The 15,026-nt window shown below is 41.6% G+C and overlaps 2 protein-coding genes across 3 annotated transcripts; one reads left to right on the top strand and one right to left on the bottom strand.

Moving 5' to 3' along the window:
* Positions 1-32: 32 nt before the first annotated feature.
* Positions 33-4,851, top strand: RB195_011616 (uncharacterized protein; the record flags this gene model as incomplete). Of its 2 annotated transcripts, none has more annotated exons than XM_064193115.1 (4): positions 33-89; positions 693-836; positions 3,067-3,198; positions 4,792-4,851. In XM_064193115.1, the coding sequence occupies 4 exons, from the start codon at positions 33-35 to the stop codon at positions 4,849-4,851; spliced, it is 393 nt and encodes a 130-aa protein (XP_064050697.1). The 2 variants fall into 2 exon arrangements, with proteins under 2 accessions (XP_064050697.1, XP_064050698.1); XM_064193114.1 differs by having other exon boundaries at positions 52-153.
* Positions 4,852-5,623: 772 nt separating this feature from the next.
* RB195_011615 (uncharacterized protein) lies at positions 5,624-12,621 on the bottom strand (the record flags this gene model as incomplete). Its single annotated transcript, XM_064193113.1, has 5 exons — positions 5,624-5,803; positions 6,927-7,132; positions 12,302-12,377; positions 12,447-12,514; positions 12,582-12,621. 5 exons carry the CDS (start codon positions 12,619-12,621, stop codon positions 5,624-5,626), a joined length of 570 nt encoding a protein of 189 aa, XP_064050696.1.
* Positions 12,622-15,026: the final 2,405 nt, after the last annotated feature.

Here is a 15,026-nt window from a genome sequence, read left to right as displayed (position 1 = left end):
CCAAGACTTATTCAATCCCATTAAGGATCATGATGATTGTGATCAATACAGATGATGATGTTCAACATGACCGTGATCAATACAAATCCGTTGGATAGGACGTGCAGCTATGCGATGTGGTTGTATTCATTGCGGATCATTCTTTTAACTTTTGTAGGTCATCAGGAGATCGGTACCTACATGAAGCAACACCTATTTTCCTCCTTCAACTCTGGCTGCTCTTCTCTTATCGCATCGTTTTTCCTTTAAAACGGTCTTAACATGACGGTTTCACCTAACCTATAGTTTTTTGCCCGCAAGTATGGGAATGTGCCCGGTTAAGCCATGTCCACCGACACGCAATGCAGCTGCACACCCGTCTTTCTCTGACTGTGTGAATATTTCCTGTAGGGCGATGAGGCGAGGGTTTGAAAGCGTAGGTCGATTATGGCTTTGATTTTTCGGGTTCTGACAAAGCCGACAGCCCCTGAATCTTAGCTTTTGGTAAACATCAACAGCGATCTTAGACACAACATAAGCAAATGTTTAAAGCACTAGTTTTGAAAAAGATGTGCGATCAATCACCCTTGTAACTTCTGTTCTTTAAAGTGAAGGTGCGGTAAGATATATCTAGAGCTACTTTCAATGCAGGGCTCCATCCTTATTTATTATTATTTTTATTTCAAAACCTACTCTTTTAAAACAGTGTTCAGCGTGAAAAAACGGAAGAGCGGATCATTGTAATAATTTCCGATGGAGATGGAGACAGCTGTCCTTGGGACGACTACTACGAGAAATGCCCTCGTCGTGTGCAGGAAAATTTGCAAAAATATTCCCAGGCTAAAGAAGCAGCCTTGGTATGTAGATGAGATCTTTTAGAAGAGCAGACGTTATCACAACGAGTAAATTTGAGTGGCAAATATTGAGAAATGTCTAATTTCTCCATCTGATATTCTTAAATTTATTTTTTGTGCAGAATCAACCTTTTCTATCAATCTACTTTTAACTCAAGAAATGCAGCTCTGAGCAATAAAGCCCTAAGTCTTTCTCGGCTTATGAGGATTCAATCTTCAGAGCTCTAAATAAGTAAATAAATTACTCTCACCACCTTTGCATACTACCATACTCGTTACACCCACAGTGTTCGGTTACAAGATGATTTGCCCAATTTATGGTAGAGAGCATAATAAAGAAGGGGGGGGGGGCGGGTATGGAGCAGTTGGTTAGTAGTCCGCTGTGGCCGCACGTCGATGAATCGAAACAGTTCTAGTGCCAACCAAACCGTTCATCCCTAGAGGGCCGATCAACTGCTACCAGATCCGTCTGGAAGAATAAGATCACTTACTTGATCAACGGCTGGCCTCGATAAGTATAGGTCAACACGCGTTCCAAAACCTCAACGATTACGAACTGGAGTGAAATGTGTTTGCGCTTCCCCAGTGGATTGAGACGCCAATGACTTTATCGTTTGACTTTAACGTAACAAAGTTCTCAACACTATGAATGTAAAAAAAAGTTGTCTCTTTGGTGAAATTGCCTCATCAACTTGTAGGTGGTAGTTCTCTTTCTCACTGTGGTATTTGAAATCTTCGTTTCCTATTCCTGGAGAGAACCCAGTCGAGGATTTCGCTTTAGTTCCTATCTTGAAATGTGTTAAAACAAGAATAATGTTTTTCTCAGTATCTGCTGAAAGTATACTATAAACACAACCAGTTATAACTATCGCTTCAGGTTCACGACATAGTCTCTCAAATATCATTCCAAATCCGACGAGAGCAATGTGAAAAGAGCAGTTCACTGTCGGAATTACACGATCCTTAAATCTACATCCCTCTCCTAGTAGTCTTAACTGATACCTCTTTCTTGATGATGCTCACCTCATTAGCATTTCTTCCTCTCACAACCCGCAACGATGTCTTTAAAAAAAGTGAGCCAGATTCCTCAGTCATATCCACCTAACTCATAGTTGCTAATCTGTTGAGCTATCACAACAGCCACCATTGGTGGGTGATGTGATCTCTACGCCGAAAGTGTTTTGCATTCCATCGCTATTTTTGTTCGTCCATTATTGCTCTTTTTTCAAAACAAGATCGGTCTTCCCGTGATTAGTTATCAGAGAACTCGTATCTTGAAAACGTGACAGAGATTATCTTTAATCTGGAACTGGCATGCTGTAATGGGATAACGACGAGTACTTTATACTCCTATCTCGCAACAGATTTTCACTATATACTACGTCTTCTTTCTGTTTAAACGCGGTCCTCTTCTGCTCTCTGCTTTGATTTTTTTCATTGAACATGATACATTTCACTGATTCTTCTTCAAAATACACCGATGTCGATAAGTTGAGAGGAATCTTTCATCGAGATTTATTCCTCTTTCCTGCTCCTAGAACTGTTCTGAAAATCAGGGCGGATGTAGTGCAGTCAGTAAATGGTTCAGCTGTGACTGGACAATCGTTCGTTGGTTCGAAACCGTTGAAATGTCAGGCTTTTCATCTTTCTGCGGTTGAGTGTTGAAGAATTGGTGCAACACTCGTTTGGAAGTGTACAAACCTGACTAGACGAGTCGGTTTGCCCCATAAACGATTCAGAGGCTGCGCACATCTTCACACACTTGAAACCATTCCGAGTTTCAGGCGTACCCCTCTTGGGATTCAATAACGTGAACAACATCGTGAAATGGAATTACGTTTCAAACCTAGAATAACATTTGAGAGTTGCAATAAAATTTAGTGATATAATTGCTAGGGTTGTCTGAAAATACCTCGTTTTTTTAACGTAATTCTTTATTCGAGTAACACTAATCAACTGATTTCGAAAACAACAATAGAAGTTATTTCTTCAAGAAATGTCGACTACATAATTTTTTTGCACAGGCGAAATTCTTTTCGATAACATCCCTGTGAGAAATCTCAAAGTCAAAATTAGTAGAGTTTATACTATTATTTCATGAAATAGCATATTATTTCGTTAAATTAATGACGCCAGGAAAGCTATTGAAAATATTTGCAATGTTGATCTGTCGACACGAAACGTTTGTGAATGACAAACATTTTGCATGAAGACAATAATAATCTCTCTTCAGATACACATGGCTGGAATTAGAGTGATATATGCAGTGGTTGGAGATCTATACAAAACATCTACCGGGGCTGCTGAAAGAGTGCATATTATTGCAGGAGGCTCACAAAATATAGTGCCCGTAGCAAGTTTTACGGTGAGCATTGGCAACTATTACTGTACAACATTGTTTTAGTTATTCACAAAAACTGAGATTCAAAAGAATTTTGTGCTGAAGACGAACACTAGCTAAATGGATGTACATACTGACATCAACTTTTACTGAAAATGAAAAAAAAAGACCAGAAATTGAACTCGCAACAATTGCGTTCCTTCGACATCTGTCGATTCTCAAGTCCCAAAATTGTATTTTTTTTTTGTTTTCTAGGAACTACTTTGGGATCCTTGCTATCTACTTTGTTTGCTTTCATGAAAGCTATTAAATTCACTTTTATTTCTACTGAATTTATAGATGTCTTCTTAGTCAAATATTGCATAACTCAATTTGGGAAGTGTTTTCGACCTCTGAATCTGTGAGAAGAAAACGTAGAAAGTGTTCCTTTTCCGATGTTCGTGGAGAATGATTTTTTCTACCACAATTAGTTGTTCACGGAGACACTGCGATAGCTAATCAAATGCTTACTGCTCTATCGTGGTTGATATATATATCATGATCATGATGTATAATAACGAGCTTAGTCCGTGTGTGTGTGTGTGTGTGTGTGTGTGTGTGTGTGTGTGTGTGTGTGTGTGTGTGTGTGTGTGTGTGTGTGTGTGTGTGTGTGTGTGTGTGTGTGTGTGTGTGTGTGTGTGTGTGTGTGTGTGTGTGTGTGTGTGTGTGTGTGTGTGTGTGTGTGTCACGAAATTCGAAAAAGGGGGTCCACCGGCGTCAGATAGCTATAAAATGAGTTGCGGCGGGTCCTGCGGCGTCGGATTGGCGCGCCGGCGCCAGGTAGCTACAAAATGGACTGAGGCGGGTCAGGGGCATCGAAATAGTGCGCAGTAACTTCGTGTGCATCTCGCAAAAGGTAAATGGCATGTTTCACAGCCGCGGCCACAGGGCGCATTGCTCTTCACCTTTATGACTCCTTCGCGTGCCTATTTCCTTATTTGTTCGCCTCAAGTTTGTAGCATGCCGTTCTCAGAAAGTGGAAACACGCATACAAACGGATGCTTGAATAGCAGAAAGATGTTTATGTGATCTGACGTGGAACGTTATCTTTATCAGTAGGATGATGTTTTTGACATCAGTTTATGTTAAAACATCATTCTGTGATAACTTTTGAGAGAAATCAGGAGGAACACCCATACTTCGAGTAATGCTTTCAAATTATATCTATATTATTCTGGAGTGTTTGTAGCTGATGGTCGAATATTCTCCAAATATAGAATTGACGCGTTTAGAAGGAAAACTACGTAATCTTTTGCCTCAATTTATAATATAAGCAAGAGAAGGAAAGCGTTGTTAAAAAACACAAATCTAATTTTATGGAAAACACCACTACTATTAAGTTTCATTGATCGAAGGGGATCGAAGCTAAAACCACTGAAAGTCTGAAGTCCGGCTTTAGCCGGACATTCAGTCTGATATGTATATATAGATATATATATATATCCCCAATGGATTAGTATTGATTTTTCATTATTGACGAATCTTCCCTTCTTCCTTTTTGCTTCCTTCAAATATATTACCTTTACTTTGTGGCATGGTATTACTTTGTGGAAAGATACCCAAACCGTTACTTTTCAGAGCTTCGATACCTCTGTTCTGGACAACATGATCAAAGTTATATGTACACCGTTGTCTTAAAGAATGTATAAAACCATCTGTGAATTTTTGTTCCTCATTAAAAAAAAACAGCTTCAATTGATACCTCAAATAAGGAATTCTTGTATACCTAAACCTACCTTCCAAAGTCAAGAAGGTGATTATTCAATTGCGAAACACTTCAGAGAGTTCCACGTATGCTATAGGTTGTGATCAAAAATTTGAAAGCTTGTAAAGTGTGCAAGTTCTGCTTGACAGAATGTAGACTGTAGAGATTGTGTAGACTCCATTTCTTCCGACTTCAACAAGAAAGATCACGGATGGAAGCAGTGATCAACTTCCTAGTGAATTACACCAATCACGATTAATTATGTCGGCTAATTATCGTCTACGAATGAAATTCGGGATTGTATTATATTACTCGCCGACATTTCTTTTGCACCTTAGGCGACGAAGACTTCCAACACTCGAAACCTTCTGAATTTTCAAATTTCTCGGATAGTATGATTGCAAACGGCTGATTAAATAGTATGTATGTATGTATGTATGTATGTATGTATGTATGTATGTATGTATGTATGTATGTATGTATGTATGTATGTATGTATGTATGTATGTATGTATGTATGTATGTATGTATGTATGTATGTATGTATGTATGTATGTATGTATGTATGTATGTATGTATGTATGTATGTATGTATGTATGTATGTATGTATGTATGTATGTATGTATGTATGTATGTATGTATGTATGTATGTATGTATGTATGTATGTATGTATGTATGTATGTATGTATGTATGTATCTGTTATTAAATCTGTATATTTTCTAATAACGCGTCTTTCATCCTCTTTTCTTGCTTTTCACCCTTTGAGTTATGATGAACTGGGCTGATGTCTTCGTAACTCTCTTCATAAAGGAGTGAGTACTGCAGGAGGATAATCAAACTTGATTTCACAGTTACATTCATTCCTTCGTCACTGCAACTATTCTGAAATATAATTCTTAGCGTAGGTTTTGCGCCCCTTTCTCCACAGCAATCAGTGCAGAATAATGCACTAGCATAGCGGTGTTGCTTGATAGGTCCGCTGTGGCTGGGACGGTCGATAGCGCCACCCTGGTGCCAACCATCTTCACCATCCCTCTGGATCCGATGAATTGGCGGCAGACTTCTCTGGGAAGATAAAAACACTGACTTGATCATCGGTTGGCTCCCAACATGTAGGCCAACGCGCGCTCCTAAAGTTCAAAGATTACGATGCAGTTAGAAGCGTTGGCGCATTTCGAGCGGACTGATACGCCAAAGATTTTATTCTTTACATATAATGTACTAACATGACGAGATGACAAGAACGTCATCATCGTCATCGTCTTTCGTTTTAGAAATTTAAAAATTTACGGAATGATCATGAATTGAAGTTATGATTTCATGGTCCTCTTCCTAAATTGGTCAGCACTACATTTAGAGAGTATTCAAGGTGTGATTTTACACCTGCATATATTCCTCTGAATTCGTGAAAACTTGGAATCATTATTCGAAGAATGAGTATTCCTTTTCTTTCTCCCCACCAAGTAGGGCACAATAATGTACTTACATGAAATGACATGAACTTCATCATCGCACTGATAAAGATACGGTTCCACGCCAGATCATGTAAACTGTTGGCGATTATTTTCTCACTCGTTTGCACCGTATTTTCGATTTTTGAAAAAAGGATGTTACCAATCTAAAGAGGCAAAAGTGCGGTGAAAGCAGATGTGCTGCAGAGTATGGAGGGCTCCGACAAAACACAGCAGCTTTCATTCGCATAAAATGGTTCACAAAGTTTCGCTTCCTTTTTGACAGCTTCGCTAGCACCTACAACTCTGCCGTTCTACTGTACCGTATGATGTCAAGGGCTTAGGGTCCGCCCCGCCCCATTTTATCGTTTTGTGGCTTCGGCACACCTATTTGACGCAATGGAACCCGTCCCACCCCATTTTATGGCTTTGTTTTGCCGCTACACGTCACAAAATAAGCCCTTTATCAAAGGATATAGGTACACTTCATTAATTTCGCCACAATTTTGTTTTTGCACCCCGCCCGGTGTCCCAAAGGAGTTCTTTGAACGTACTGTATTCGTAGGATCATGGGTACTAAAGTTAGTGCATATTATTGACCGCAAAAACCATGGTGGAGGCATGTGGATACCGTAGCTCAATGGTCGGACTGCACAAAGGCGGAATGACGAAGGTTGCGTTCGCGCAGTCCCACGGTTCGACTCGGGGAACTCGGACGTATCATTAACAAGTTGCAAACGTTTGGCAGGATCGAGGATGGCTTAAAATCAGGAAGATCCCACTCTGAAGCAAAATCAGTGGACAGCGGACATCGTTCGAAAGCGCGTCGATTGGAATCCAAAGCGCAGTATGAGTCAGATAGCCCGAAAGCTGAAGGTGTCTAAGTATACTGTCTGAACCATAAAAGAAACAAGAAACAGCTAGGGTTGACCCTTCTTTGTATTCGTAAAACGGCTGTCCTTCCACACAAGAACAAGCAAGCTCACCTGAAGGAAGGTCGTGTCCTACTCGCTCGGACGCGCTCTGAAAAGCAACTCAGGGCCGTGTTTTTCAGCGACTTCTTTCAACAAGGTCGCTTTTGATCGACAAAACTATCGTGTGCCCTCTAGGACATCCCAAGAAGCTAACACGAAAGGCTGAATATTTAATCGAGTTGCCACTCGTCTTCATTAATGGTATGGGCGGGTGTCTGTGCCACCAGCAAGACTCAGTTGGCATTCATCGACCCAAAATGAAGAATCGACAAGGAGTACTACCTCAAGAACATTCACAAAGACAAGCTGCTGCCTTTACCCAATTGTAGCTTTGGGAGTGACCCTTGGACATATCAGCAAGAGGCTCACAAGGTAAAAATCGTTCAGTAGTGGTGCTAAGACCAATTCGTTTCGGATTTCTTCGCTATTGAGGACTAGTTGGCCTTCTCCCCGGACCTCAACACTTTGGGCTATGCTGCGTGGGGTCATCCTGAGGAGAGAAATTTCCTCATCTCAACGTGGAGTCACTGAAGATGTCCTTCGTCGGGAAAAGGAGAAAGTCGACTATCTTCCTCCAATGATTGACTATTCTCCTAAGCGACTAACGGCCGCTGTAGCAAACCAACGAGGCAGTATTGAAAAATGAAGGTACTGTGCTGCTGCAAATCGGTTAGTGATTTCTTTGTAAGTTTTTCACTTTGTTGTTGAGGCACTATAACCCGAAATAATTTCTAGAATGCTGTGTACTTGTACTTTCAACGCATCCTGTTTATAGCATGACAATAAAGGGATTATTCTGAACCGTGTGTTTGTGTGTGCGTAGGTGCATGTATATGTGATTCTAAAAAAGTGGTATGGGTCCAAATGTGTTGCATATTTGGGTTGGAGGCAGGAAACACCAAAATGGAACAGGATGGGTGCAACTTTGTCGAACGCCGGTGTCTGAACACGCTGGGACTGATTTCACAGCACGGGATTGGTACAAAGCAAGAAGCGCGAATCAGTGTTATTCGCCTGCAGCTACCATGTTTGGGGATCTTTTCTTCAAAGATTGAATACATACATATCGAGGGATAGCGATATCGAGGGAACGTAAGTGTAAAATCAAGTTTCAATGTCCTCTAAATGTAGCATATCCAGACAATTATAGCAAAATGGCCACAGGAACGGAAAATCTAATTATTACGTGTTTTTCTAAATACAGGAGCGATATAAGCCTCCAATTTCAAATTTATGGGAGAAATTTGCCGCGAGTGGTCTTTATTCAAATTTTTATTGATAACTCATGACGAGCGGAGTGAAGATCAAACAAAGCTGATGTGCGGCGTTGCTCGGATGTTCAGACTGGTGACAGCATAATATAAGTACGAGAACCTTTATGTTTCCTTGTTATGCCAACGAGATTTAGGTGAAACTTTTTTATTTATTTCGACAAACTCGTCTTTTTCGAAGTCCTGAAAATGGTTCGAGGTCTTTGATACCATGTATATCCCATCAGACTCCTCCTCCTCCTCTCTCCTCGCCAAGCCTCGATATTGTTCCAAGTACACCACGCAAGACCTTCAAAAGGAAAACAACTGACCAGTTTCACCGATTAGGGGTTGGTAAACCACCGCGTTCTTAAAGATTGTCACCAAAGCAAATGAGATCTACGCACTGTGCATTATCCTTAAGTTGTCTGGATAACGTTAAGGAACTGCATGTGGGACAATCTTATAGCTCACATAGTGTTACGAACGGCAAGAAGTCATTGGTAATTGATAAGCACTCATTTTTGCTATTCATTGACGAATTCCTGACGGAAATCCAGAATGCTTCCAATGCCTTCCTTGCAGATATTTCTTTCTCGTTCGCTAATATCGTACATTTTACTTCAAACTCATTTCCATCATGCTTATCACTTTTGTGGCTCCCTAGCGGTGTCATCGAACTCTCTCGCCTTTTACGAGCCAAATGTTCCTTGATGCGCACGTTCAGCATCCTTCCAGTTTCTCCATTATAAATGGCGTTGCACGTTAGGCATTCTATTTGGTGAATAACTCCGATTTTCGTGCAATCACCGGCCTTGCCGAATGGACAAACCACACAGCATTCTGACATACATTGCCTATCGTAGAATCTATTGCGAACTGTGGCTTGATGCTGTCGTTCGGGATGTTCACCAACACAACATCATCTTGCAGCTGTGCTCGCAAGAGTTATAAAGTATAGCAGCAGTTAATTAGTCAGAAACGGAGTGGATGCGCAAAGGAATTGTAGTTCGATATTGGGTGTTAGATTTCGATCTCGTGTAACCGTTTGAACTAGCTGTGCTTGGGACTAGTTTTAGTGATTCCTCCCGTTCTCTATCCCCTGTGCACATTGCTGTTGTTGTCTTGACCATAAAGGATAAAGGATAAAGTTTCTGGCGTTTATCGATCCGCTTGGGACGCGCCTCCACGTTCACTTCAATTCAGAATCGTTTGGGGTTTACGATGTGTCAGGTCAGTGTTTTTATCCTTCCAGACAAGTGTGGTACCAATTTATCGACCCCTGAGGGATGAAAGGCTTGGTGAGCACTACTGTGGATTCGAACCTACGATCGATCGTGCAGGCAGCGGAACCTTTAACAGCTACATCACACACGCCATGTCTTGACCATATTTCGGATAATTGCCTTTTTCATACCATTATGATGGGCTGACTTTACGTTTATCAGTGTGTTTAAATTTAACAATACGAGAATCACAGCCAAAAACAACCAAAGCAAGGTAACTAATGTGCGAGACAGGAACCCTTCATCAGAGTTGTGCCCAACACTGAAAAGCAGAAATAATAATGAGACGGAGACTATGTCGGCAAATGGATGCGCCGGCAAAAAGATGTAGAAGGAATAGGTGGGTCAGCTAGGCAGGAAAGAAATAGGCATGGCCGACGGCGCCAGAATAGTTGTCTGAAGCCAAAAAGCAGTGAGGCATATCCAACTACTTCAGATTTGTGTGCATACACCTGAAAGCAATGAGGACTGGTGAAACTTAGTCTAGTTGCGTTATGTTGCGTAGTAGGTATCAGAAGGCAGAGAGATGAGAAGAGAAGGTCCCAGAGCGTTACAGTGCAGCACCAGAGCTAAAAAGTAGTGAGACAGGTCAGATTTAATCGGACTGATGAGCCTTTGACATGAAGTAAGAAGTAAGGCTGCTGTAACGAAGCCAGATTAATGCGCCAACAGTCAGAAGCAATCATATGTCCCCACTTTTGTTCTTTTCTCCAGTGTGTTGCGACAAAAATAATACTCACACTAGAACAGCTACAGATAGGGTGACGGACAGTTGACATAGTCTGATGTGGGACCCTTACCTACCTCGGTAAGGTAACAGAAATTATTTCATTTTAGTATTGCCCATGTTCGACTGTCTTTGAATCTCGGCATGTTGAAACGAAGTTTTTAATTGATTTCCTTGAGCTGTAGCCAAGATTGGTATTGATCGCCTTTATTAAACAACGGCTAACGTTCCGGCGTTATCGCCTTCGTCAGAGCCTAGAAAGTTCAAAGGCATTATTGATTTATCCCCCCAAGCGCCTCGTCGCTCTACAGAAAGCCCCCAAACGGTAAGCAAACTGCAAACTCATACAGCAACACACTGGCTAGTACTTACCTCATTAGCTAGACTTGTTAACGCAGCAGACCACCAAGTGCCACAACTACGAGTCACAAGGGTTTTATATAGGGACCTCACGGCCCGCCCGAGATCAAAACCCAAATAGGTCTTGATATAGGGATAACTCGTTTGTGATCGCAATGCACTCATCCTTCTTGTTCATTTTTGGATCTTTGCCGGTTATCCAAAAGTGTTCTGCGTGCTGTGATCTAGGACTCGTAAGATAATATGCGAACTTCTACCTCCATTTCGGAGTTTGGATGGCATATTCTACGGTGTGCTCCAAGTGGAGTGAAAGTTCTAGATTTTGCGATCTTCCATCTAGGTGCTCCTTGACCCTTATACACCGTGGACGTCTCGTTTCCCCTATATAATCGTCACCGCACAACCTACACGTGATACGATACACTACTCCTGATATCATGCAGTCACCCTCTCTGCCATACGGGCAAACCACGCAGCTGGGAGTTGTGCAGAGTCGATCATACACACGATTACGTACCAGTTGAACATTGAGGTTTGCTGGAGGTATTTCCACAACCCTCACGTCATTCTGTAGACCCGCTCTTCGTAGACAACCCCGTACTGCTCTGCTCATACCATCAGATATATAAGGTAAACAGAACACGTGCAGGTTGTGCGGTGACGATTATATAGGGGAAACGAGACGTCCACGGTGTATAAGGGTCAAGGAGCACCTAGATGGAAGATCGCAAAATCTAGAACTTTCACTCCACTTGGAGCACACCGTAGAATATGCCATCCAAACTCCGAAATGGAGGTAGAAGTTCGCATATTATCTTACGAGTCCTAGATCACAGCACGCAGAACACTTTTGGATAACCGGCAAAGATCCAAAAATGAACAAGAAGGATGGGTGCATTGCGATCACAAACGAGTTATCCCTATATTAAGACCTATGCGGGTTTTGATCTCGGGCGGGCCGTGAGGTCCCTATATAAAACCGTTGTGACTCGTAGTTGTGGCACTTAGTGGTCTGCTGCGTTAACAAGTCTAGCTAATGAGGTAAGTACTAGCCAGTGTGTTGCTGTATGAGTTTGCAGTTTGCTTACCGTTTGGGGGCTTTCTGTAGAGCGACGAGGCGCTTGGGGGGATAAATCACTAATGCCTTTGAACTTTCCAGGCTCTGACGAAGGCGATAACGCCGAAACGTTAGCCGTTGTTTAATAAAGGCGATCAATACCAATATTTCGTTTTACATTAGTACAATTAAGAAAAGAAGAAAAGGAATTTTTCATTTATCAAGAGAGACGAGCTTCACAAAACATGCTGTCAGGTAAACGATGTGATACTTACTTTGAATTTTGAACTTTATTCGGCTAGACATAAGCGCATATTCTGCAGCAGCGCTCTCGTCTGTGTCGATTGTAACCTAGAAAATGACCTTTACCTCCCGCTGTCATCAAACAAGGCAACTTTAGGTGGAGTGAATACAGCTTACTAAGCTATGCAATCTTGTCTGAAGAGGGCTGCCGGAATCAAACACGAGTAGTGTGTGACGGGCTTCATCTGCAAGTAAATCATTTCAAATATGTCCCTCGAAAGTACTCAAGCGTAAACAACCAATGGCGATTACTGATTGTTGCGGATAACCTCCTATACCAGAACGAATGCATAAAAGTCTGATAGAGTTTTCGATCGGAGTTGGAGTTGAAGGAAACCGATGAACTAGTCAATTAGGTTCCGCCTTCCTGGAATGGGTCTTGTTACAATGGTAAGCATTGTTTTAGTCTGATTATAGAACTTGCAGACAATTCGTGAAAAGATCAAGCAGATAAACCACTGAATTTGGATGGGTGCAGGATCTAGAAAGCAGGAAAGTCTTAGTGCATTGTCAAATTGGAGGGCTATTGAACGTTCCTCTCACAATGTTCGATGTTCCGCGACCAAAAAAACATCTTTTCCAGTCATTGAGATATATGGTGTACGTATCGTAATTGAAATTTAATAAATACTTAAGTATTTGTATGTGTTTCTTGTATTTTTGAGTAGCGTATCAAATATTGATTCTTTTGAAATGTGCTGTCAGTTCTAGTGACAAACTCTGCAACTGTCGTTCGCTCTACGTCACATTTCTAAACATTTTTTGCGCTCACGGAGCACTGAAGTTACACAACCGTTCGTTTATCGTGGTTTGGCAAGAGAACTGGGTTTCAAAAAACATGTTATCAGGCGGAGGAATTGATATTAACTTTTGAGTGAGAGCAGACTTCATTTTCAACATTTTCGCGCAAACAATGGTGCTTCGTTGGGTACGTTCATTATTGGTTGTACAAGAAACAGAAGACAAAAAACCTTTTATCTTTTATAGAGAAGATACAGATTTCTTTTACAGTTAGAAAGAGGTCATAAAATTGGAGTTGATATCTCCACACTTCATTTTTCTACCTTATTTCATTTCACAATGTTGAGAAGGTGAGAAATGTTATATTAGACGTCGACCCGTTTTCTCTTTTCTTAAACAATTGTGGAAACACTGAACTGAAGGCTTTAACGTCTTCTACAATGCAGTTCATTGTCTAAAAGTCGGGCGGTTGCTCTCCAGACCTTTCGAAAAGTGATAACAAAAATGGAAGCTTCATCGACTACCTGATGAAGATAGCCACTCAAAGAAGTCCAGTCGCCATTCCTCAGCGTCTGCTCCGAGGACGGCCAATGTTTTAACTGCTTCAGACTGTAATTCTGAGAATCGTTAGAAGACAATTGAAAAAAGTCGGAGGACGCAGCCACGGTTGCTGTACATCTCTTATGTGGAGGATAAGTGCCTTTTCTTTACTCCTAAAATTCACGCAAATAAATTCAATAAGTATTCTCTCCCATGCTTCTTCGACTTTGTCATTGAGAAAACGAAGTTTTTAGTCGACGACATGCAAACCATATGCTTGTGCTGGCGAATTGACCCAAGAGAAAACCAGAACAGCTTATTCAAACTTGAGGATACGAGCTGACAAAGTTTGGAGTTCGTTTTGCCGACAGAAAGTATGAGTGAACACCTTCAATACCAACGAGTTACACTTTCCGAAGAATGTTTCCTTCAAAAAACTGAGGTCGATTATTGTATCCTTTGCATTGTGTTGTATATCGGTCTCGCCCAGAAGTTTCGTGTTAACGCATTGTTCGAGTACCAAGAAGATAAGGCGTCCTGATCATTTTACACTCGAAGTATCTGCAACAACTCGACTCGAAGCGACTAGAACTTGACAAAACAACATTTTTCAACATATATATTCGCTGTTCCAAAGTCTGATTATTATGGTCGGGTCAAAAAGACAGGAAGCACGGTGCAGTTGCGTAAGCAGAAGCGCTCGAAATATCGAGGTAGAGATAGCGGTTGGGATCGATTTGGGAGCATCACTAACTGCACCAATAAACGGTGTTTGCAAAGATCCACACTCTATCCTAACCGCTATGTTGAACCGCACCGCTTCGAGTGCAACCGCTTACACAGTTGCGCCATGCTTCATGTTGTTTTAACTCTACTATATTTGCGCTTTGTGCACGTGCTCCTGCCTTCACTAAACGCAATTAGGCGTCTGAAAACGTACGCTCTCAAGAGACGCCTTGAGAGCGTACGACCTTTACAACTTGAACTGCTATCTGGCGCAAATTTCTCAGGCATTGAGGAGAGGTGTTGAGATCCAGCACACTGCCAGAGATTACATCCTCATAGGTGAAATGCTTAGAGAGAACATAAATTTTTGCTAAGATGCGTCAATTTCGTCACAGTGAACTGCCGGTCTCTGTCAAGTCATCTCCAGCAAACCGCTCTGTCAAGACTGCTACGATATCTGCACGTCCCACGTTGGCCCTTGCAGGAAACACTCAAGTCGACATCACCTCGGATGTCACGTTATCCTCTGACGTATCGAATGGTACACCATATACTGGGGTGATCTTGATGATGAGAAAGTAGAAGTCTGCTAGGGAGCTGTAAAAAACGACCACAATAACTGCAACAGGAGTTCGGGCCAACGTAATCAAGAAGCGCCTTTGTACGACTGCAGGATCGCAGAACACTCAA

The sequence above is a fragment of the Necator americanus genome, chromosome III (genome assembly GCF_031761385.1).
Source record: "Necator americanus strain Aroian chromosome III, whole genome shotgun sequence".
Lineage (NCBI taxonomy): Eukaryota > Metazoa > Nematoda > Chromadorea > Rhabditida > Ancylostomatidae > Necator > Necator americanus.
The sequence above is the reverse complement of the archived record's forward strand: the minus strand, read 5'-3'. Positions and strand labels throughout refer to the sequence as shown.